At 38.3% G+C, this 22,817-nt stretch overlaps 1 protein-coding gene across 5 annotated transcripts in view; it reads left to right on the plus strand.

Moving 5' to 3' along the window:
- SLC10A7 (solute carrier family 10 member 7) overlaps positions 1-22,817 on the plus strand; it is a 142,927-nt gene that overhangs the window by 116,882 nt on the left and 3,228 nt on the right. For 3 of the 5 annotated variants that reach the window (XM_082758875.1, XM_082758876.1, XM_082758878.1), the window contains 4 exons: positions 569-734; positions 3,679-3,730; positions 5,253-5,326; positions 20,340-20,485. In XM_082758875.1, coding sequence (XP_082615001.1) covers positions 569-734; positions 3,679-3,730; positions 5,253-5,326; positions 20,340-20,485 — 438 coding nt within the window. Of the gene's footprint in view, positions 1-568; positions 735-3,678; positions 3,731-5,252; positions 5,327-7,540; positions 7,644-9,175; positions 9,397-20,339; positions 20,486-22,817 lie in introns of those variants that run through there. The other 2 variants (XR_014317373.1, XM_082758877.1) reach the window with 2 other exon arrangements.

Consider the following 22,817-nt stretch of genomic DNA (forward strand, 5'->3'; position numbering starts at 1 on the left):
GAGTTTGAATTATTTAAACTCCCACAACACATGCACTTTTGCTTTTCAAGCTTGAGTTATAATTTAATTAAAAACTTCTGGTGCATCGCTAGCTATTTAAATATTAAAATGTTCCATGGATCACTTTCGATTATCTACCGTCATGAAATTCCTGAAGATGTCAGATTTTTAAGATTCCCAAAGTTGCACTTGGAATTGTCTGTTGATGCAAAGGGGACTGTGATAATTACATACATCCATTAGTATCAGCAGAGGAGATAAACTTTGGGGAGGCTTAATGGGCATGTCTCGGTGACAGCTAGCAAAGAACATTTGGCATGATTAAGGATGGATTTGAATGTACTTGAAAATATACTCTCATTATGGACGCCCAGTGGAAGTTGCACTACAAATGTTAAATTCCCCAGAAGAAGAGTTGTGTGGCAGGGAAGCTTTGAAATCCACTGTGGCCGTCATCCAAATTACTCTCTTCTCTTTGTGTCTTTCCGCTGTCAGATTCACTTTGTGATGCCCAACTTGGCTCCCTGCATCTTTGAAAAGAGGCAACCTGTTGATTTCTGTGTTTCAGATTGTCCGAAGATACATCAGGGACTGGCTTGAAAGGAAGAAGCCTCCATTTGGCGCTATCAGCAGCTGTGTGCTCCTGATGATCATCTACACCACATTCTGTGATACTTTTGCCAATCCAAATATCGACCTTGACAAATTTAGCTTGATCGTCATAGTGTTCATAAGTAAGTTCAGTCGTAAAACTTCTCATTTATCAGTGATTCATGGGCGCAATGAGCTATAGGTATTGCAAAGGATGGGGCTGGAGTAATGCTGAAATGGGGCTAGAGCTTGTACTTTTAACGTGTCTAGCAAAATAGATTACCAGACTTCTTAGGGGCTGGATGCTTTTAGGAGACTGAGTAAGCATTTTGAGAAAGGTGAACCCTGCTACGTAGGGGTTCCTGAGACTACTCAGTGGACCTTGCCTTGTAAAGGGGCATGGCATTACTTTCCAAGTGTTTCTGACTGTTCTGATTTGTCTTCTTGTTTTTTAAACAGCCATATTTGCACAAATGATACATTCCAAGCAGAAAGGAAATATCTGGGTTTAAGCTGTTATTCAAAAGCATTGTCAAAACTTTTAAATAGTTCCTGACCATGTTACAAACCTAGAAACTAGTTGGGAGTTCGAAGGTGTTGATACATTTCTGTGGATGAACACATTTGGTGCAGAGTTTGTTTTAGAAGCACTCTATTCATTCAGCCTTAAATAATGCACACATGAGAATAGACTGCTGGTATCTTTGCCATCAGTTAAAAATACACTTGCAGATCACTACCTCCCAGGGAAGGGCAGTGGTATACAGGCACTGTCTTCTCTCCCTGTAGGTATTTCCTGTCTTGCTTCAGACTGCAGAGATTTGTTTGCTTGAAGCAGAGGTAACTGCAGTATAAATCATATCTTATGTTTTCTAAAATCAGTGCATCACTTTCCTGAAGTATGTGTACGTGCACATGTTTCTACCTAATAAGAATCATTTATATTATATAAATCCAACCTTCACTGAAGTCAGTGGGAAATTTGCCCCTGCACTTCGTGGGTCACTTTTTATTCGTATTACATGTTCTAGTTGTGGCTTTTTTTTTATCATGAAACACTATGTGTGTGTAAAATATTACATGGAATTATAACTGGTACTGCATAACTGCTTTATTCTGAAAGCAAAGAAAGAAGCCATTCTAACAAGCTTTTGCAAAACGGAGGAAATACTTGTTTGCACAGGCACCTGAGAATGACCACATATGCTTAAATCAGTGTAGGGTTGTCAAAGAAAAAGAGGGACATGGAAATCTCCAACTCTGACATGAAGTGCAGAGAAACAGAATAAAGTAGTTTTGTTGCTGTGATGACCACTACATTGAAAAAAAGTTGCCTTTGAGATAAAAAGGCATGTTTTTCCTTGAACAACTGTAGAGTGGTTGCTTTCATTGCCTTTCTTTTACTTTCATTTTGCAGAGACAGCTCTGCATTTGTGCCATGTGTAATTAGGTGCACCACTTGTAGTGCAGTGCATTAAAATGATTATATATACGTTTTTATTTCCCGTGTGCATAATTGGAGTTTCTTAGTACAAATATTAATGTAAGCCTTGAAACTGCTAGGAACATATTAGGCATTTGTTTTTGCTAAAACATTTATAAAACTGAACGATAAGGAAGTTGTGGAGGTAAGTATGGATGCTATATTCTAGAAAAAAGTTTTTGAACCTACATTGGATGTGTTGGCTGGATGCGTGTGTTATGTTATTACCAGGATGTGAAATTAGCACAAAGATTTTGAGATGAAACTGCATTTATTATTCTGCTGATGAATGTTGTCGTGGAATTTTTATGTTAATATGCTAGCCACAGCAAAATATGCACGAGGGATAATTGGTAGTAACACATGCATATTGCTTTACAGAGGTATACGTATTAAGGGATTTTTTTTTCTGTGCATATTAAATTAATGGACTTAGCTGCAGAAATATTGTAATTTGGGAACAATGGATTGCTTCCGTAGTTCACGAAGGAAGTATTAAGTGCATGCTGAGGTGACATTTATACATCCTAGGAAACGTTATGTAAGAGAATGGAAAATGTCACTGGTAATAGCTAATATCCCTGCCATGTTGCCCAGTTATAAACTGGGGTCAAAATCAAATGCATTGTCTTGGCTTGCACTACCCTCAGGGACACATTAGCCTTATTGCATTCACAAGTTTTGCAAGGAGAAGGAAGAGGACTCATCCCCAGATTCTGCTGAAAGTAAAAAGCCTTCCCCCCAGCACGCTCCCCCCGAAAAGGGCCGTACAGGTCATAGGGCTTCTCCTCCAGCTCTGCGGGGAGTTCCTGCCCTCCAGCACGGAGCTGGTCTCTGCAGCCCCAGCAGCTACTCGCAGCACAGCTGGGAAGCCGCCTCTGCTCCCTGAGCTCATTCCCCGCATCTCTGCAGATCGAGTGAGGGCTCTGCGTGTCCCAGAACCCCTGCGGGCATCACGTGAGCTGGCAGAGAGGAGATCTCCCCTCAGGATGCACAAAACCCATCCACACTTACAAAGTTGACTGAGCTTGAACGAACAGCTGCTTTGTCTGATGTATGCTGCCCAGTTCAGGAATTAGCCTTTGTCTCCGAGGGAATTAAATGTGTATGATTATCTCCTGTTAATAGTGATCATTCATCAGGAGAGTAATATACCCACTGCATGAGAATATTTATTGCAATCACGCTTACACATTGTACTTTCTTCTGTTAAATAGAAAGGGGCTGCATTTAAACACTTGGCAACCAGAGCACATCCAAGAGGTTTTATGTTGTTGATCCCATAAGCAAAACTAGTGAAAACAGATGTGCAGCATGCAACAGTGAATTCTCTGTAATTCATTGTGTAGCCAAGAACTTGTGTAGCCAGAATACCAGCTCTGTCTGGGATGTGATGATACATACTGTTCTTGCAGACATGATTGTCCTAACCACCAGCCTTTAAAGGCTGTCTGTCTGTCACTGGATTTCTCTCAATTGACTCGGTCCAGCCTACCTTCTGATCTGTTGTGTGAGTGCAAGAGGCGCATACACTGCACTCGCAGAGATTTAAATGACCTTCACTTCTGTGATGTAAGTCCAATTTTACCTTGTTTCTCTTTCAGTATTTTCTGTTCAGATGAGCTTCATGTTTTTGACCTTCCTCTTCTCTACAAGGTAAATGAGTGTCCTATAACAGAGTGCTTGAATATTTTTGTGTGATGTTTTGGTTTTGTGTGATACAAAAATGTGAAAGCACAGGTTCCTGAATAGGGGTGACCTCATTTTGATATTTCATATTGTCCTTACTGCGTTTTCTGTTAGCATTTCATAGACTAAGAGAGCAGGACCTGAATTCTGTCCTTTCTTGTGTGTTAATTACAGAGTTGTTAAATCTCAATCAATCACTGCTATACCTCATCCACTGAAAAAAAATGGATTTGCACAGATGTCACTGAAGGTATAATTTGCCCTGCAGACATGCTGATGACATATGAGAGAGAGAACTCAGTTTGACTTTTTACATCTCAAGATACATTTGCTGGGCTGGCAATCCACTCTTCTCTGTATATGTCAAATCTGTTACATTTATATGGTGACTCTTAAAAGACAGTTGTCCCAAACTAACGTTGGTATAGGTATTCTTTTTCTTTTTAAATATCAACTAAGAAGAACAGTTGTATGTTCACTTCTCAAAAAATAGTACTATGAGACTGGTGTTAGCTGAAGGCTTAGTGCATCACTTGAGCTAGTTAGAATATCCAGCACTGTCCTCTGATTTGTGCTTCCTGGAGTATTTTCCTCAGCAGCACTCTGCTGAACGTGAAGTGTCACAATACAGCAGACTCCAGACATATGCTTTATATAAATTATACAATATCTGTAAGGGGGAATCATAAAGAAAGGTGCCATGTCTTACAGCTACTTATGCTTTTTTTAGTGCCACAAGGAAATTTCTCTGTGACAAGGTCATACTGTGACCTTGGAAGGCAATTTTATATAACTTTTGAATGGCTATACTTGATCTGGAGGAAAGATCCGCCCCAACTGTAAAATCTAAAGTGCTGTAAGTAGTAACCAGTTCAGACAGTATGATAAATATTTAGGATCTCAGAAAATCATTCCAAATTTGGACCAAAGAGTGATCCATTAACCAGTCATCGACCTCTGCATGTCATTTTTCCACCTTTTCTGGCATTTCTTCCAATGTGTAAACCTTTAGATGAAGTTTTTCTCTGAAGTAGAAGATAATGACATGTTCTAAGCAATGTTTATAGTGTAGACTCAGTTTGCTGTCTAAATTGAGCATCTTGTAACCGTTACATACCAGGAAAGAAAATCATAGGGGTTTTTTTGTTTGTTTGTTTGTTTTTCTTCACAGAGGCAAGCCAGCCACTGCTGTGATATAGCATGTTTGCAAAAATAGCCTTGGCTGGAATAAAATTTGTCCTACATACTGTATTCCTCTCTTTCACACAGGAGCATATTCAGTATATAGCTTGCAACAACTGAGAAACAATTCTGCTTAAAAAAAATAAATCAAACACTACTGTTCATTTGTGGGTAGAATTATTTCTGTCACTAGAACTGATCAAAGTGATGTGAACTTGCATATGGATCCTCAAAGTAATATATTTGATTGATGATGTTTTAAGAAGGTTTTTGCTATTAGAGGTTATTAAAACTCTTTCTTTTCTAGGAATGACTCTGGTTTCACACCAGCAGACACAGTGGCTATCATTTTCTGTTCCACACACAAATCCCTCACCCTTGGTAAGTCAGAAGATAAGCTTTTGAGCAAAATAACAGTAACACTCATAGCCTGTTTTGTTGAAAAGGAAATAAAAGTAGTTGTTTGCTGGCTTTTCTGCTTAAATGTTTTTAATTTCAGTGTGGCAAGTAATGCTACCAGTATGATATTAATCATAGGATAATATTTTTACATACATAAAATAAATGGTTATTACAGGACACGCAACGTAATCTTCTCAGCTCAGATTTCAGGAATATCATTAAGACCTTATGGAAAGCTGGATTTTTCTTTCTGTTCTTATATTGTTGTTCTGTTGCCTATTCCGATATTGATAAAATTTCTGCTTTGTTACTAAAAATATTCTAAGGTATATCTTCGCAGTCTCACAATAAATTCCTTAAACCTCAAAACTAGGATGCAGAAGTGAAAACAAAGCATGTAGTGTATTCAGTAATCACAAACAGATAATACAGTCTTTTACTTAACATGAGCGAAATGTCTGTGTTTAAGTCTGCACATTTTGGGGGGCAGTGTTTTAACTACTAGAATTAATTTATCAAAATATTATTGAGATATTTGTCATTTAAAATCTTTTAGTGATAAGATGTTCTAAAGTCACAAAATACTGTCTCTGAGTCCTGCTTAGCCTCACTTGATACTGCTTCATTCATTATGTTCAGTCAGTGAAATGACTTGAATATTTTTGTGCTGTTTTTCGAAATATGAAAACATTTGATAGAGCATATGCAACTAGATGTATGCCTTTTCAAGACCTAAACACAGCTAGTGTCAATAAGGGAGTTAAAAGCTCGGCCTGAAGCAGGGGAAGAACTAGTTCAAAGATAGAGAGGTGAGATGTTTTCAAGTCAGTTTGATAAGGTAAAATTCATCCCAGGGTTCTTTGCTTCAACCAGGCCTGTGCTGCAGAATGGTTGGAAGCACCCTTGGCAGGCTGTGGGAGGTGAAAGAGTTCCAGGAATACAAGGGAAAGGCAAACATAATGCCTCTTTTCCATTGAGAAGGGGCCAAGGAATTATAGACAGTGAGTTTAACTTAATTTCATAGGAAACTACTGAAACAAGTAAATAATTTTAACAGTGTAGGAGGAAATGGGGAAATGAGATTTGTCAAATGCGTATCAAATCAAACCAAATTAATTTCCTTTCACACAAGGTCCTGTGGTTTGTGGAAAAGTAGCAAAAGTTGCATGGGTTAAGAGCATCCTGACTTTTGACACTATTGCATGGTGTTCTGGGTTCCGCAGTTCAAAAATGATGTGGACCAATTGGAAGGAGAGCAGAGGAGAGTGCCATAAATGATCCTAAGTCTCATAAATATGGCCCATGAGAAAGGTTCAAACAACTGGGTTGAGACAACAGCTGAAATACAGTAATGATCTTCAAATGCATAAAATGTTGATGCAAAGTAGGAGAAGTGACTCTTTTACAGTGGACTTTGAAAAGGGAAGAGCTTTGTTACAATGAATAAGATTCAAGCAGTCAGGGAAGCCTCACTGTAAAAAAAACACTTCAGCCGTGGAATATGTTGCCTATCAGTGTAGTGAAATATCTTATCATTGTAGACAAGCTTCAGTCAGGAATTAGATAAACTGGAGTTGACCCTGCCTTGGAGCAGTAGATAGATTAAATGACATTTGAGGTTCTTTCCAGCCGATTGTTCAGTGAAACTGAAGCTTCAACTAGTAAATGTGCTTGCATTCAGGAGGACAGTTATGTTTGCATTTATAGAAAGCAACTCCACACCTAAATCATAACACACTACTGTACTTGCTGCTATATGGAGATGTATAGGAACTTAGGACACAACCATGATATTACAGAAGAGAAGTTGGTTGTATCTGACAGCACAAATGTGTAATTTGCTTCTTTCCTCCCCAGTGAAAATAGTTCTATATACACTCTGTGAATACTTCTGCAGCATGTGATGGCACTGAGAAAATAACCACAAAGCCTTTTTAAAAATATTTAAGTCCTGAAGGGCCTTGCTCACCTTCACCCAGAAAAACCATTAGGGACTCTTCATATCTTTGACTTGCTCTGCCAAGCATCCTCATGTAGACCATCTTGACTCGTATGCTATGTGAACAGCTCAGTCAGTGCACATTTCATCTGCTAATACACTCTACTTTTGGTATTTTATTTTCTTATCTAAAAGAGATTATTTCCAGGTTTGTAGTTTGCTTGTCTTTTTGACTTGCGTTTTCCCAATTCCAGGTTACTGCTCTGATTAGCACAGCCTGAGGAGTCAGATATACTTTATATTTTGCTGCTGTCTTTGCCCTATCACAGCAACAACAAAAAAAATTATTTCAACTACCTTGACTTCAAGGACTCCTACAACTTCTCCTCAGCCATATATACTTTTATCTCATACAGATGTCTCATATGAATAAGTGTGCAAATTGAAATGAAACAGACTCATGGTGGAACACAGTATTACAGGACTGTTTCTTGGCTACAGATAGTTTCATTTGTGAGCTTCAGGACAGATTGCTTTACCTTCATCTTTGAAGAGCCTGTGTCTCATTAAAGGCATATTCTGCTCTGTTTGGTATTAGTACCAGGTCTAGATAAGACAGAGCTGTGTAAGTACACATTTCTGTGTAAATAAAGAGGATCGGGTTTTGTAAAGCCATTGTGAGACGAGATATGCCCCTGTAGCTGATGATGTAAACAGGAATTGTTAACCAGAGCAACTAGCATTTATTTCTTCACTGAAGTTGAAAGCAGAGTAGATACGATTAGTTCTTAAGGATCAGCCATTTCTGAATGACAGTTAAATCTATTTCTAGTAGTCTTGTCCACCCTGATCTTAGCAGAAACAAGAACAGACACATGTATTTTACCTCCTATTCTTTTGTTGTTCTGTCACATTTCTCCATGTCCAGAGGTGTTTACGATAAACCACTCAACAAGAAACCTTCTGTTCTCTTGTAGCAGAGAGAGTTTTTCTCTCTCACAGTCGTTTCAGTGCCTGAAAGCACAAACACAGCTCAGGGTCTGGTTTCATATCCATTGTGGAGCTGTGCTTTGTTTGTCTTCAAGATTCCAGTGGTAGTATATAAATGACCCCCCAACACTTGTTCTTTCACTTTGAAATTGATTTCTCTCAGCTTGGCAGGTAAAGCTCCAGATAGGTACGTCTGGTCCCTTCCCTGGGGAATTTACGATGGCACCGACAAAAGTGGGAGAAGAGCTGACAGCTTTAAAGCTTTAGAAGTGGTAATAGGAGAGGCATGAGAAGACTTTTATAAGTCACTTTCTCCCACACCATATTATGAAACCAACTAATTCCCATGCAGTGCATGCTCATGAGGCCAACTGCCACTTCCAGTGTTGAATCCATGAATAAGTGCTTGCTTTGCACGGAGATGAGTGCTGTTCCCATATGCTGGGTTTTATTTTGTAGACAGAACAGTTGACACACTTTTTGTCTCACAGATCAGAGTGCAGGGCATGTTTGTGTAAGGACAAATTACACAGGGTAGGTGCCTTTGTGTTTCTTAGTTAGGAGCACAAGCCGGTATTTCTGAATAGAGGTGGATGCTTTGGCAGTTTTTGAATACAGTACATCACACATGCAGAAAAAATAATGTTATTTGGATTTCACGTAATGAGTGAAACGGGATATAAACTTACAAGTAGTGAAGATAAATATAGCATTCACAATGCCCTCTGGCATATTCACCCACACTTTGTTCTCTTTCTCTCCTTCCGCCTACTCACATATATGCATAGTGCATGTGAGCACACACATATGCGGACATTTGATGCATGGCTTTTATTAGTGCATTTGCCATTGATTGATTAGTACTTAGTATTAGTACTTCTTCTATTGATTGATTGCAGATGAAGTGACTATTTGACCTTTAATTATGAGCCTTGCTATTGAAAATGACATTGAGCTATGGCTTCACATAATCCATCTGGAAAGCCCGACATGATGCCATTCCCTGGAGTTCATTCAGTAAGAAGAGAAGAGGCCTCAAGGAAGTGCAAAGCTATCAGTGTGGCTCATCTAAACAATACTGCAGAGTTGTTGCTTGGACTTACACGAAAGTTGCAGCCAAGTACGGAATATTATTTTATCTTTGGCAGAGTTGTCAGTGTGAATTACTAGCCAGAAGTTACAACTCTAAAATGAAAATTTAGGATAGTCAAAAAAATATTTTTAATTTACTTTGTGATATTTTTAATTTACTCAGTAAATGTATTTTATGAATAGAAAATGGAGTAGTGATACTTATTTGGCTCTCACAAGTGCAAATGTCTGTAATGTAGGTATGATGAACAGCAGATTAGTTTAAAAAAAAACAAAAAACAACAACAAACACCTATAATGAAATCAGGGTATTTTGTGATGCATAGTACATTTTTCCTCATTTGTATTTAACAATGTTGCTGTTCTTTCATTACGGAATTCTTAAGGTAATGTAATCAAAGTTTCTAGGGTACAAAGTACTTCCAGGAAAGAATAATTTTCAAAATAAAAGACAAAGCCCTTTGTATTGTTTTAATTTCATTCATTTTTTTTTTTAAATACTCAGCTGCTTACTCTGTGAGTGCAGAATTGATAGTCTGTCCTTGAACAATTTTTAAAAGCACTGTGTAATGCACAAGTGGATTCACAGACAGCTCAATTGTGTGTGAGCAGATCATCTAGGCTATGGATTAATCAGCCCATGCCTTCCCTCAAGTTCCCCAGCTGCACAATGTGACAGAGTGCATCGTGCTCACATATAGCGCTAATCTGCTCACAGCTATCTAGAGTTTGCTCATGTTTTCTACAGATCTCTTTGCAAGTTTTTCAGAGGTAAGTAATTATATTTGCACAACCTAAGCCACTGCTGTTTAATATTAGCTTCATCTGGTTGTTCCTGTACCCAAAGTCTGCGAAATGCTGCTCTAATCAAAAGCAGACTCTTATTTTGTGGTGATAATCACCTTTTTCTTTAGACAGAAAAATGCCAAAGTGTCCTAACTTGTGTTAAGATAAAAGGTAGGTCACTTTGATTTTAAAAAGGAGGCCTCACTTAATAATTCTGTGATAGAAAGTAAGGTTGCAAAATCAGATGCATTGCCCTAAGTGAATATTCAAGCCAAACTCTGTGGTTGTTTTTCTCTGCTCCTGGCAGAGAATTGTCCTCTAAGGTGGTTATTCACCAAGGGACTAACTGTGGTTATCTGTGAATGTGTGAATAATTCCATAAAGATGTAAAAAATAATCCCGGTTAATTGCGCTCTAAAAGTTTTCAAGAGTAAGATTTGTGATAGTCTTTTCTACTTCCAAATTTTCCTGTGAATGTTGAACGAGAGGCATTACTGCTGGTATCCTGTTATACTTCCCCATGTTATTAGTGCTTGAATTTGCAGATACTCTTACCTGTTCCAGACTTTTAATCTCATTTCCTACCCAGCTGTTAGAGTGATGTAAGTGAAAATGATCTCGCTGCTACTCTGACTGGAATTGGTAGGGTGCTGACCTTCAGAGAAGAAGGGAAGCCAATGGGAGAAATGTGGTAGAAAGAGTGTGTGTCATGTAGATACCACGTCTGGGCTGCGCATCCCTCACTTTTTCCAGAGGGTTAGGAACAGAAGGGCCCTCTTGATCCCATGCCTGCTTCTGAGATCCCAGGGGATTTAGTGGCTACTTTTCACTAGTTTTCTTAGCGTGATTCTTTGGTTCAAACTGAAGTTTTTCTCATCTCTTCAGTTTTCACGCGGCAGTTGCTTGGAAGAAGCAGCAAGTCATTGGTTGGGCTTTTTCCTCTTCTCTGTAGTTCACCACCTCTTTGTCTCTGGAAAATAAGAACTGAGGATTTTGTATTACATGAGATGAGAGCGGGATGAGCAGAAGCACCCAAATCCACTAGACTTCTCTCCTGTCCACATCTTTCTTTGTAACCTAACTTGAGGGCAGCTGGATTGTCTTTCCTAGCTCATTAGTTTTGTAGAAGCAATGTTTAGTTCTTACCAAATGATATTATCAAAGAGGTCATTATCATGTAATCAGTATGTCTTTTTTCTTAGCAGACCCCTAAAGGAAGCCTGGGGAGTTCTGTTATTTCCAGTATGGCTGCCAGATCAGAATACTAGCAAAACGAAATATAATCTTCAAGGCAAAGATTTATATAATTGGGAATAGTATATATGTTTCCTGCTTGCACAGACTGCCTAATCCATGCGAGGTGACGTGCCATTTTGCATGTGCAAACATTTCTCTAATACTAATCCCACCACTTGCTTTAAGGAGATTCTCCATGAGAAGTCAAACTAACAGTTTTGAGTAGGGTGCGGTCACTGGGATATCAGAACATGTCTTTTATTTCCCCCTTGCTACTGACATATGTGGCTGGGAAAGTACCCAGTGCTCGTCTGCTTCATACCAGGGCATCCCAAGGGGCTGTGCTTTCAGGAAGGACATGCCCTAGCAGGCCAACACGAAAGTGGGAAGTGTTTTAGTCCAATGAGTTCTAGTGGCTCTCAGACGCAGAGTGCCTGATTCTCCGTTTTTTTATCACAAGACTGGCAATATAGCATGTCTAATATATTGCAATTTACTCAATTTTGACCTCTCTGTGATTCCAGAAGGGAAATACTGGAGGAAATTAGGGAATCTCTTTTCCTTTCTGACCTGAAACGTATGTTTCTTTGATTAGACTTTGAATGTGGCTAGAAATTCTGCACCAGCTCCCAGGGCTTCCTTTTCATCTGTATACTCTGCCAGTAGTAGGTTTTTTATTAATATTTAGAAAGTTTGCCTCCAGCAGTACTAAAATGTGCATCAGAGGACAACAGTTGTTTACTGTGTTTGAACTGAAGAATCTCACCCAGGAGATCTCATTCACTTGAAGTTTACATCTCTCAATCTCGACTTACAGAAAGAGATCGATGAATAACAATTGTCATTTCAGAGTTGCACCTCTCCAATTATTTATTTGGTTGTGTGTCTTCCCAGATGTACACATAATTGGATCAGACACTAAAAACCAGATTGCAGGTTTTTAATGACAGCAAGCTCGTACCTCTTTATAATAAAAAAAAAATAAAAAAAATAAACACATATCCATCTGTAAAATGATAATGACACAAGAGCCCTCCCAACCCTCCCTCCCCACCAAAAACAGTTAAAGTTAATTTATCTGCTTTAAGAAACTACATTATACTCAGCAGACAGCTGACAGGTTACCCTCGGGAAGATCCACGTTTGGACATGACTCAAGAATTTTTTTTACTTCAATCTGGCAGAGGCTACAAGTGTCACCCATGCTAAACCTGAGTATTGAAGATGATGTTGAGTCTCCCTGAGAGAGTTGCATCTACATTTGCTGCTCTCAGTGCACCTTCTGGCAGCCAGTCTGAGCTGCTGACTCCAGACACTTCTGAAAGAGTGGGTGCAAAGATGTAAAAACAAAACAAAACAAAACAAAAAAAAAAAAACAACAACAACAGCAACAAAAATTAGAAATCCTACAGTTCATGGAATTTTAGGATGGGAAATAGTATCCCTTAGTATTTCTGGGTAGTATGCTGTTTTCTCAAAATGCCTTCCCAAATGACTGCAACATTTAAGCTTTTCTGGCCTCATAGCTCTTTTTCTTGGACTCAGAAATTAGGTAAAGAGATGATTGAAGGAAAAATATGCTAGCATTCCTAACATTTTTTTTTCTTTGTGAAAAGAATCTTTTTTTGTTTTATCATTTATAATGAATTTGTGGTATCATGTTTTCCTTTGTGTCAAAGCTTCAGGAGAAAAAGACTTAAAAAAAAATAATAATAAAATTAGAAGATATGAAACAGTTTGGGATATAATCCTTTCCTTCTTGTGTTTACAAAAATAACAGGTGTGACTATAAAATAAAATTATACTTGTAAAAATATATATATGTAAATAAATCCACATAATCAAGACTCTAATGCTGAGAGAGATGTTAGCCTCAGCTGTGTGTGGAAGGGGCAGTAACGTTCAAGGAAATAATCAAATTAATCAAATCTCAGCTTATGTTTTTAGGAAATTTGTCAATCTGGTTGTCCAGAATTCCTTTCAATAGTGGATCTAACATATTAAACCTTCAAAAAGTATTGAATACAGGAATTGTAGAGAAGGGAAGGAAGTGTTTAAATTCTATTTGTTTAAACTTCATAGCTTAGATATTAATAGTGAATTACAAGGAAGATTTTACCCTATGCCTTGAATATAATATGTGTGTGAAGAGTGAATTGATCTTTAAGCAATAAAAAGCAGTGAAGTGTTATGGTCAGCTTACACCACTGCTGTGCCTGCACTGTGGTCCCAAATTAAGGATAAGTCGCCTGTAAAATATGACTCATGATGGTTCAATTCATTCGTGTATTCCCTCTTAACTAATTATTACTACCATGTTGTCAGGCAGGTGGAGGAGGTGTTCTAGAGTCTGAGGCACTAGTCTTCAGTTGTTGATGTTAAATGTTTCATTGCTAGCAGCTGGTAAGATCGCCTGTGTTGTTCACTAAACATCACTTCCAATCTGAACACATGCATTGAAAACCCAGAAATAGGCAAACTGTACTTTCTTCCTCTTCCATCTTCTACATTTATTTACTTAAAATTTTGATAGTATCACAATGTGTCATTTTCTAGTAACTACTTAGGTTTCACTTAAAATTGCTGATTTATGATGAGTATAGTGAGCCAGTTACCTGAAGAACAGGAATTACTAAAAGCATACAAACCATACTAGGGTTTTGGTTTTTCTTAGTTATGACAAAATATATATATATATATATATATTCCTTATTTCCTTTTCTTCTCCTTCTTTATTTGAGTATTAGACCAGCTAAGTCTCTTACAACATAGTGTGGGTCTCAGTGAAATTCTTGCACTCGTAGGGTAATTGCATGGACCACACCGTGTGATCACATCAGTCTAATTCAGTACAGAGCCTTTCCAATCTTTCCAATATTTCTAGTCCTCTGAGAGAGGTAAGTCACCTAGTGTCGTGCAATAGTTTAATATGATTTCATATTACATTGGAAGATGCTTTCTTCAGCTGAAAGCACTCAGCAGAGAGCACATATTTGTAAAGTTACTGGTAGTCAGATATCATTCAGCTGTTCCCAAGACTGAAAGAAACTGGTCCTGAGGGAAAAGCATTTAACTTGAGTTCAGTGCATATTTAGGTGAGGGTAAAGAATCCTTATCTGGTTATTTTGTCAAAAGCATCATGATATCAGTATGTCATAGCAGAGTCTTAACAAGGGCAGTAACTTCTATCCCTGGGTTGCCTTCACTGAGGAGAGGCCCAGTATATGAACTTCTGCCTCCTCAAAACTAACCATTGCAATCTGATTTACCTGGAAGAAAAGCAAGGAAATCTTTAAGAAAGTTTGAGAACTGGAGATTAGCAGTATGTTGCCATTCTGGCAGCTATCTGCATGAGCAACCTTTCTCTCATCCTGTGTACTGGATTTTTCCAGATCTCACCACCCTTTCCTACCATGCAGTCACTGGACTGCATGTGATGCTATTCTGAAATTCAGCAGTAAAATTTCAGGTGCTCATTTGGCACTGTCTTTGCAGAGAGAAACTCAGAAATCTCCTGTTTTGGCAGTTTAGGAGGGGTTTAATGCAATATATGCCTCCCTTTGCAGGCTTCTCAGTTAAAAAAAAAAAAAAAAAAAAGCTTTTTGGCCTACTGATGTTCCCTTCACATCAACTCCTGAGAGGATTCTTCAGAAAGACAGCATAGCACAGAGAGTGTCAGAGAAGCCACCATTCATACACCTGCTTCATTTTGTATATTGCAGTTAAAGATTATGGCAGTTGCGAATTCTGAAATGTATAGATGAGGAGAAAAGAGAACTGAAAAATGCACAGGTTAAGGATTTTCTTCTGAGTATTTCCACTGCCTCTCTCTAACAGTTGTTTGACGCTCTGATTCCTTGTGATTTCATAGCCTTAGTGATGACCTCTTTGTTTTGTACCTAAATCTCTTTTCCGGAGAAGAAATGCAGGAGCATTTTGTGATTTGGAATATGTTTCAGTAATTTAAGCTATAAAGTTTTAGGATAAATTGTTTGTTATAAAGACATTTAAGGGGAAAAACCTATACAGTGAAGTATGTAAGTAGAGCATCTAGCAATAATTCTGCTTTGGGTGTGAGAGATAATGGCCTATGTTTCAGTGGTAATAAAAATGTTCTATTAAGTTCTCTGAATCCATCGCAATGTGGTAGAAAACAGCAAATGATGAAACACTGCTTTGAGGGGAGCTTACACATCCAGTGAGCATAAAATAAACATATTAAAATAGAAAAAAAAACAACTGATTTCCAGTACTTATTGTTTTATCACTTCCATCATGGGTATAGGATAAAAGAAAACTCTTACTTGCTTGTTAGAAGAAGAAAGCTCTTACTTGAAGTTCTTACTTGGCAGATGTCAGTTGAAAGCTCTGCTATGGAATATGCTGCAATGTCAAACTCTGTTGGGTAATTTTAGACAAATGTGTCATGTGTGACACGGAAATATGGCATGCTGTACATTAGTGATTTCCCAAGTGTTTGGATCAGGTAGTAATGTGCTGAGAAAGTGCTCTTTATCTCTCCGCGCTGTGTACTTGTATAGCAGTGGGGAAAGGCTTTTGGTAGAAATTACTTTAGTCAGAAAAAGAATCCATTTACAATATGTGCCTTCTAACATCTTTCAGACAATGCATTGTATTAAAGAGGCATTTTTTGATTAATGTTTTATAAACATTTTTCAGCATGACAGCTTAAAGTCCCTGTAAAATTGTAAATGCGTGCATAGTGCTCACTTCCATAAAGTCAAATGCCATCTCATAAAGTCTGGTTGGATCCTGTCAGTGACAGTGACACAGAATCAGTACCTTGGAGCATTAAAATTAATTTGCTTCATTTATATTACTGCCATGATAGCTAGATGAAAAGAGTCCTATATTTAAATTCTCTTAAAAATACCTTCAAATCTTTTAGGATTTTTATTATAATTATTTTACAGTTAACTAAATGTAGAGAAGCGCAGCATAATATTTTCATGGGCCTTTCATGAAGGTGACTACAAAATATGAAAGTAGCAAAAAGGAAAGGGGAGCATGTGGGAGGTTATACTGGGTGCAGAGCTGGAGGAAGGATAAATAGCTTTCCGTTTTGTAGACTACTACAGGAACAGTGGCCTTAGACCAGGGCTGATAAACTACAGCCTTGAGACCAGATTGGGATACTCTAGAGCAATGGAAAGCAACCAGGACTTTCCTGTCCCAGACCGTATGAGCAGTCTTCTCACTCCTCCTTGCTTCAGTTCCTCAGGTGTGCGAAGTTGTTGCGTGATGGGAAGAGGCTGGATGAGGATGGAGACAAAGAGAAAAGTGAACAGTACTCCCATGTCACAGGAATTACTTCCCTGTCTTAGTTGCAGTGGGCCTTTACCCCATTTCTGCTCTCTGTCCTCTCGTCAGACATAGTGAGTGAGGGTCTTTGGCAGAGGAGTTGAACCAAGATGCTGGAAGCCTGTAACTTCATAAACTGGAGCAGCATGGATTGGTGTCTGTGATGTGAGACTTCAGACCATGACGGCAGTCTTAAAACTCACCAGCCTGTATACAACCTTTGTTAATTCCAGCATTCCTCCGTCAGTGTCAGTCAGGATGAAGACCCAAGAAAGTCAGTCCAACTTCCCTGAAATGCAGATAAGCATGATTTAATGGCTCTGTGAAAACAGAATGACAGATCCTTACAGGTGTCATTCCTTACACATGTGAATGCTCCATTCTGTAAGTAAATGCCCTAGTGTTACTGGAAGGCCACGGGGGAAGGGAGCGTCTGCTGTGTACTTTGAGGAAACAAGAATTATAGCTATGCCAGTGGCTTGTTTTCTACAACAAGTGATTTGATCCCGTGCAAAATTTTACTTACCTTAGACTAAAGATATAGCTATCATACTCCATTAATACTGAGGACAATATGTTATAAAAATGAGGAAAAGAAGAATGGACAGCCCAAAATAAAGACAGCAAGCTCCATTTTGCTTAGCAACTTTATTCCTTGCCATCTATCCAAAAGATTTAAACTCTTCTTACAATAGCTTCTTACAATGATAGTTCATAGTCTCATCTTGAAAATGCATTCTAAGGTACAGCAAACAGCAGCACCCCAATCATCAGCTGGGATTTGGTTTTCATTCTTTTCCGGTTGTGTTGTTGTTGTTTTCAAATGGTTTATTTAAAAACAAGCAAGAAAAAAACAAACACCCAGTTACTAATATTTTTAAGAGAGGAAAAAAAATTTTTCCTAAAAAGGAATTGGTGTGAGCTTTATGCTCATGAAAAACATCATCAATCATCCTGATGCTTGCAGTTGCTATATGTTGGAATAAAAAAAGTTTAGATAATATTTAAAAAAAAATAAAATCCCATGCTGTTTTGTTTAGCTCTGTGGTACTATGACTGACATAAGCATTTGTGACTGTAGTCTATGGATCTCTGTCATGAAATAGTTTTGGAGAGAGTTGCATGCTGGCAAAGTTGAAATTGCAAAAACCAGAACGTACATAAAAAGGGAACAGAGAATTTGCTTTTCTTTAAACTACTGCTTACCTGCAAAAAATATTACTTCTTCTTTTCACCAGTTAGTTTTTCCTAGTAAATAGCAGGAACTTTAATTGCACATTAGTGGCTTACAAGAACCTATTGTTGTGACATGTATTTAAACAAGCTGTGAATTAAGAACCTCTTTCCACCCTGCAATCTAATTACATTGTCACACTAATTATAGTATTTTGTATTTATATTTGACAACTTTAATTTTCTTTTCCTAGTTTACTGAAATAGCTTTCCTCTAGAGAATTTACCTTTTAGTCTAGAATTTCTCCTATTTTCTTTCAGTTCAGAAAATGTACAGTAACTTAAAGAATGCCTCAGTCGCTTTGGATCCATTCTGTTCATGTCTCCACCATTAGTTTTCTGTGTGATCTTAGGCTGGTCATCTTAGAGTTCCCAGATTCTTTGTTGGAGTCCTGTTCAGCATACTGAAGTGTTTTTAAATCTATGGATGACAAATGCCAGGTCCTGTCTTATGAACATAAATATAACGTGTTCATAGGTTGGGACTCTAGTTTATTTTTCTGTGGTTAGAAAACAGGAAAAGACATGTTAGGGTGAAGTTGAGACTGGAAACAGACAATAAAATCATTATCTGTTTACAAAAACAATATGATGGGTATTTGAAGTAAATTATACTCCATAATAGAATGCAAATTCCCATTTAATTCCTATCAAAATACTGTATATTCCTAAGCCCTAGAAATCAGTGTTAATAATAAGCAGTCCTATTGTGTTGGTGATATGTCCCTGATACTGTTTTAAGGGTAATTATTTATTAATATTGAATTAAGTATGCAAGCCTTTATTTTTTTGATTTAGTCTTTTGCTGGAAATAGCCACATAAGAACAGGCAACTGATATGGGGATGAGGTTGTTAGTGGTTTAATGTGATTAAGCTAATTAAAATAATTAAAAGAAATTGTGCTGTGGCAACTGTGAAGATTTTGGCAAGTTTAGCTATGTGTGAGCAATAAAGAGGTACTGGCAGCATAAATATCCAGCAAATAAGATATGCTTTCCTCCCAAAGGAAGGGAGACACTTTATTAAGGGAAAGGTTGTTGAGAACAGAAATTTATTCAAGACATAGATAAGTTTTTGTTTGTTTGTTTGTTTTGTTTGTTTGTTTGGTTGGTTGGTTTTTTAATGGCAAATTTGGTTGATCTAAATCATCTACTAATGGGGGAATGAAGGTCATGTGCCACAGTGCTCAGTTTATTGTCACTGCCAAGAAAGAAGACGCAGATAAACTCTGTGAAAACTCTTGTCTAGTTTCGTTCGCTGCAAGGTTGATGCTGGTGGAAGATTCCTAGACTGACATGTAAACCAGAGAAAAAGTAAGGTATGTTCTCAGGGGGGTCCTGAGGACTAGCAGCGACTCTTGTCTGCAACTGGTCAAACAAGACAAGAGATGGTTGTGAGGATTGCCCATGCTTTGTGGAGCAGGTAACAAAGCTGCAAGATTTAAACAGACTATTTTGAACAATTAAGTGTTCAGTGTCAGCTTAATCAGTTTCATTACTGCAAGAACTAAATCAAACGTAACCTTACATATCACTTCATCAAGTGGGAAGATTACGCATGGAGATGTCTAATAGAAGTAGCACTGTTGAGCATAAATTCAAGCTCTTCAGAAAAATGGCCTATGTCTCTCTCTTAAAATTTACCTCTTCCAACACCTAGCAACTTCTCTACTCCAGCTGCTCTCCAATTCTGCATATGGCCTCTTCATATTGCTCACTAAACCTTTTTTCTCTCAAGCTGTCACTCTTCTGAAACATACAGGTAGAGCAGAGAGTTTTACTCTCTAACACGTGAACACTCACCTGCACAATACTTGACTCTCCAACTTAACTATATGAATCAGTCTAGGGATGTTATTTGGGTACTTAACTGGCAGGGAGTATGCCAGGAAAACGCAACCCTCCTCCAGAGGTGAATGGACTGAAGAAAAGGTTACAAGCAGGAGTTGGGCTGCTTGGATGGCGGACAATCATGAAAATATGAAACAGCATAGCAAGATAAGGTTATAAATAAACAGTACAGACCTATGCTTGGCAACTGAGCAATCATGTTGTAGCACTGATGTATTTTATAGCATATCTTCAGCAGGAGTTTGCAGCTATCAGCAAAATTAGAAAAGATCTTTATGGCATTCCCCTACTGCTTCCTTTCTGGCATAGAGCTTTCTCTGCAATGTATTTTTTTTTGTTGTTGCTGTTCATTTTCTTACAGGATTTTTTTGGTAGTTTTTTTTTTTTTTTTTTTTTTTTTTTAATATATATACAACCTCTGTGCCTTCATGTTCTGTTTTCTTGGAGGGTATTGGATGGTTGGGTTGTTTTGCAAAATGCTTTGCTTTTGTCCTTGACTCGAAATCTGAATTGAGAATCTGTCTCCTGCTTTTCTGCCTGCAGGGATTCCAATGCTGAAGATAGTATTTGCGGGATATGAGCACCTGTCCTTAATTTCTGTCCCCTTACTCATCTATCATCCTGCTCAGATTCTTCTTGGCAGTCTTTTGGTACCAACGATAAAATCTTGGATGGTTTCTAGGCAAAAGGTAAGAGCTTCACTTCAGTAAAATCACCTTGCTAACTTGAATTCTAATCCTTAAATTACTCACTGTATGTGGCTCCATTTTGGTTACCTGAGTTATGAAAAGTGGGAAAGGTCCCAGTTTTCCAGAACTGAGTCCAGAAATCAGGTCTTGTTAAGCTATACTTATCTTAGCATCCAAAAATGGACAATTGTGAATCATATTTAATTTTGAGATTCCATCAGTTTCATGTAATGATAACTACTTAATTATCAAAATTAAATAATTACAGACATAATCAGGAGACTGGTTGTTTAAAGAAAATTGCATGCTGTTCCTGAAGAATGATAGCCCAAAGTTGACGCTACCAGTGGCAGAACAATCCCTGCAATGCTGGCTTCATTGTCTAGCTGCTCCCTGCTGCCAAGACCAGGAGTGTGGCTGGAGTTCATCCAGACCTCCCTGGTCCTCAGGGGTGGTACTGGCTTTCAAGGGCTGCTGTCAGTTGCTGCAAGTTAGCACAGCCTTTAAACAGGGCATCAGAAAAGTCAGCCCAGTACTGGAGAGATTTACAGTTCACCAGCACTAGTTTCTTATTCATTAAGCTTCAAATAAACCTTCTGTGTTAATCAGACTGTAATGCTACCATAGAGCCACTTCAGGGGATTGTTGTTCTGTTGCAGCAGATTTATCAGTTGGTCTTCTGTATTATTCACAAATGTTATTTTAATTACTCTCATAAGAAAAATCAATGAGGTTGGGGTTGGTACAGTTGCAATAAGTATAATAGAAGTGAATATTGTGACTGGATAATGGTCTCCCGCTTTGAAAATAAACATGTCATCATCACCCTTGATGTTTATTTTCTATAAACACCTTGGTTTCGTTTTGGCATCTCTCTTGCAGGGGGAGACGGTTATCCAGTCACAGTACTCAACTGCAGTGACATTCTTACTTAATTATGATAGTACATGTGATCTGGTTGTATGAAATTGAATTTAAATATTTAGAGGTTCATCTGCAGTACGGTATTTCTAGTTCGTAAATATGGCAACAGAATCTGCCAAACTACAAAGTTAAAATATTGTTTCCCCAAACAAAATGTGGGATGATGTCTCTCTCCAAAGTCTCTCGCTGAATAATATCCAAAAGACTAATCTCAAATGGCTAGATTCAACAATAGTTAAATGCTGGAGTTTCTGAAAGCTGGTGTTTCTGAGGGGAATATAGCCTATTTATTTTTAAAGGTTTAGATTTTTTAAAGGGTTTACATTTGTGCTAGAGTGTTTTTTCAGCAGTGCATACAAGCTTGAAATGTACACTATTAAAGGTTAATATCTACAACAAGAAGACCCATCAGACTTATCTCTCAGACTGAAAATTGCTTGTTTAGCCAACAATCCTCCAGAAACAAGTGTCTTACCCATCAAGCAAATGCGTCTGTCAGGGCACTTCCCTCAAAAGGACACGGAAAGCAAAGGTTCCAAATTTGATGAATTTCCCTCTCAGGCCACAAGTAACACCAAGTATTTTTTGTTGAACAGCACACCAAAAGAAGGCATCCTGCACAGTGCACACATCTGTATAAATTTGCAGCTGAAAGCCTAACCCCATTTCAGCCTGTCACGCTTGCCTCCTAGGTTAGAGAGGGTGCTTCCTGCCAAACTGGAAACACGACCACTTATTATTTGAGCTGAACCTCTGTCACATACTGAGTAGTTCAGCTACCATAATTGGCTGACCCTGCCATTGCTTCAACGTTTCTCCATGGGGTTTCTCCTCTCCTTGTAAAAACGTTTGGTAAGAGCAGACTAAAGCTACAGACATTTTAAACAAGATCCTCAGGCATCAGTCACCTGGCATAAGATCAGTTCTGGACTTGGCTTACTCTTACATACCCTCAGAAAGGAAGGTGTAAACACCCAAGGTGCATGACATCCACCACTGTTACAGTGACTATGCTGTGAGCAGGCTTTGAACCACATGGAAAGAGGCCAAGGACCAAAAAAGTGTTTGCAGAAGTTCTCATCACAGTCTTTACCCTGAGTAGCTCAGAAGCTCTTGTATCCATGCCACAGGTGGTTTCTTGACTGGGGTCCCAACAGTTGCTTTCTAAAAGACATCTGAGACCCACCCCAGCTTCCTTCACTGCCAATGTAGCCGTATTCCTTAAGGTTCCTCTGTTATGTCTGTCTGTATATGAGGAGGTTGTGATGGGCTATCAGAGATAAAAAGAACATCAAAATAGAGTGGCCTATTAGCTGCATGCTGATAACTTACCATCCCAGAAGTACATGGAGCATTTTGTCAACCCTCAATAAAAAGCTTGTCATGTACTGTTGATCTTCTTTTAATA

The sequence above is a fragment of the Aythya marila genome (assembly GCF_965140915.1).
Source record: "Aythya marila genome assembly, chromosome: 4".
Lineage (NCBI taxonomy): Eukaryota > Metazoa > Chordata > Aves > Anseriformes > Anatidae > Aythya > Aythya marila.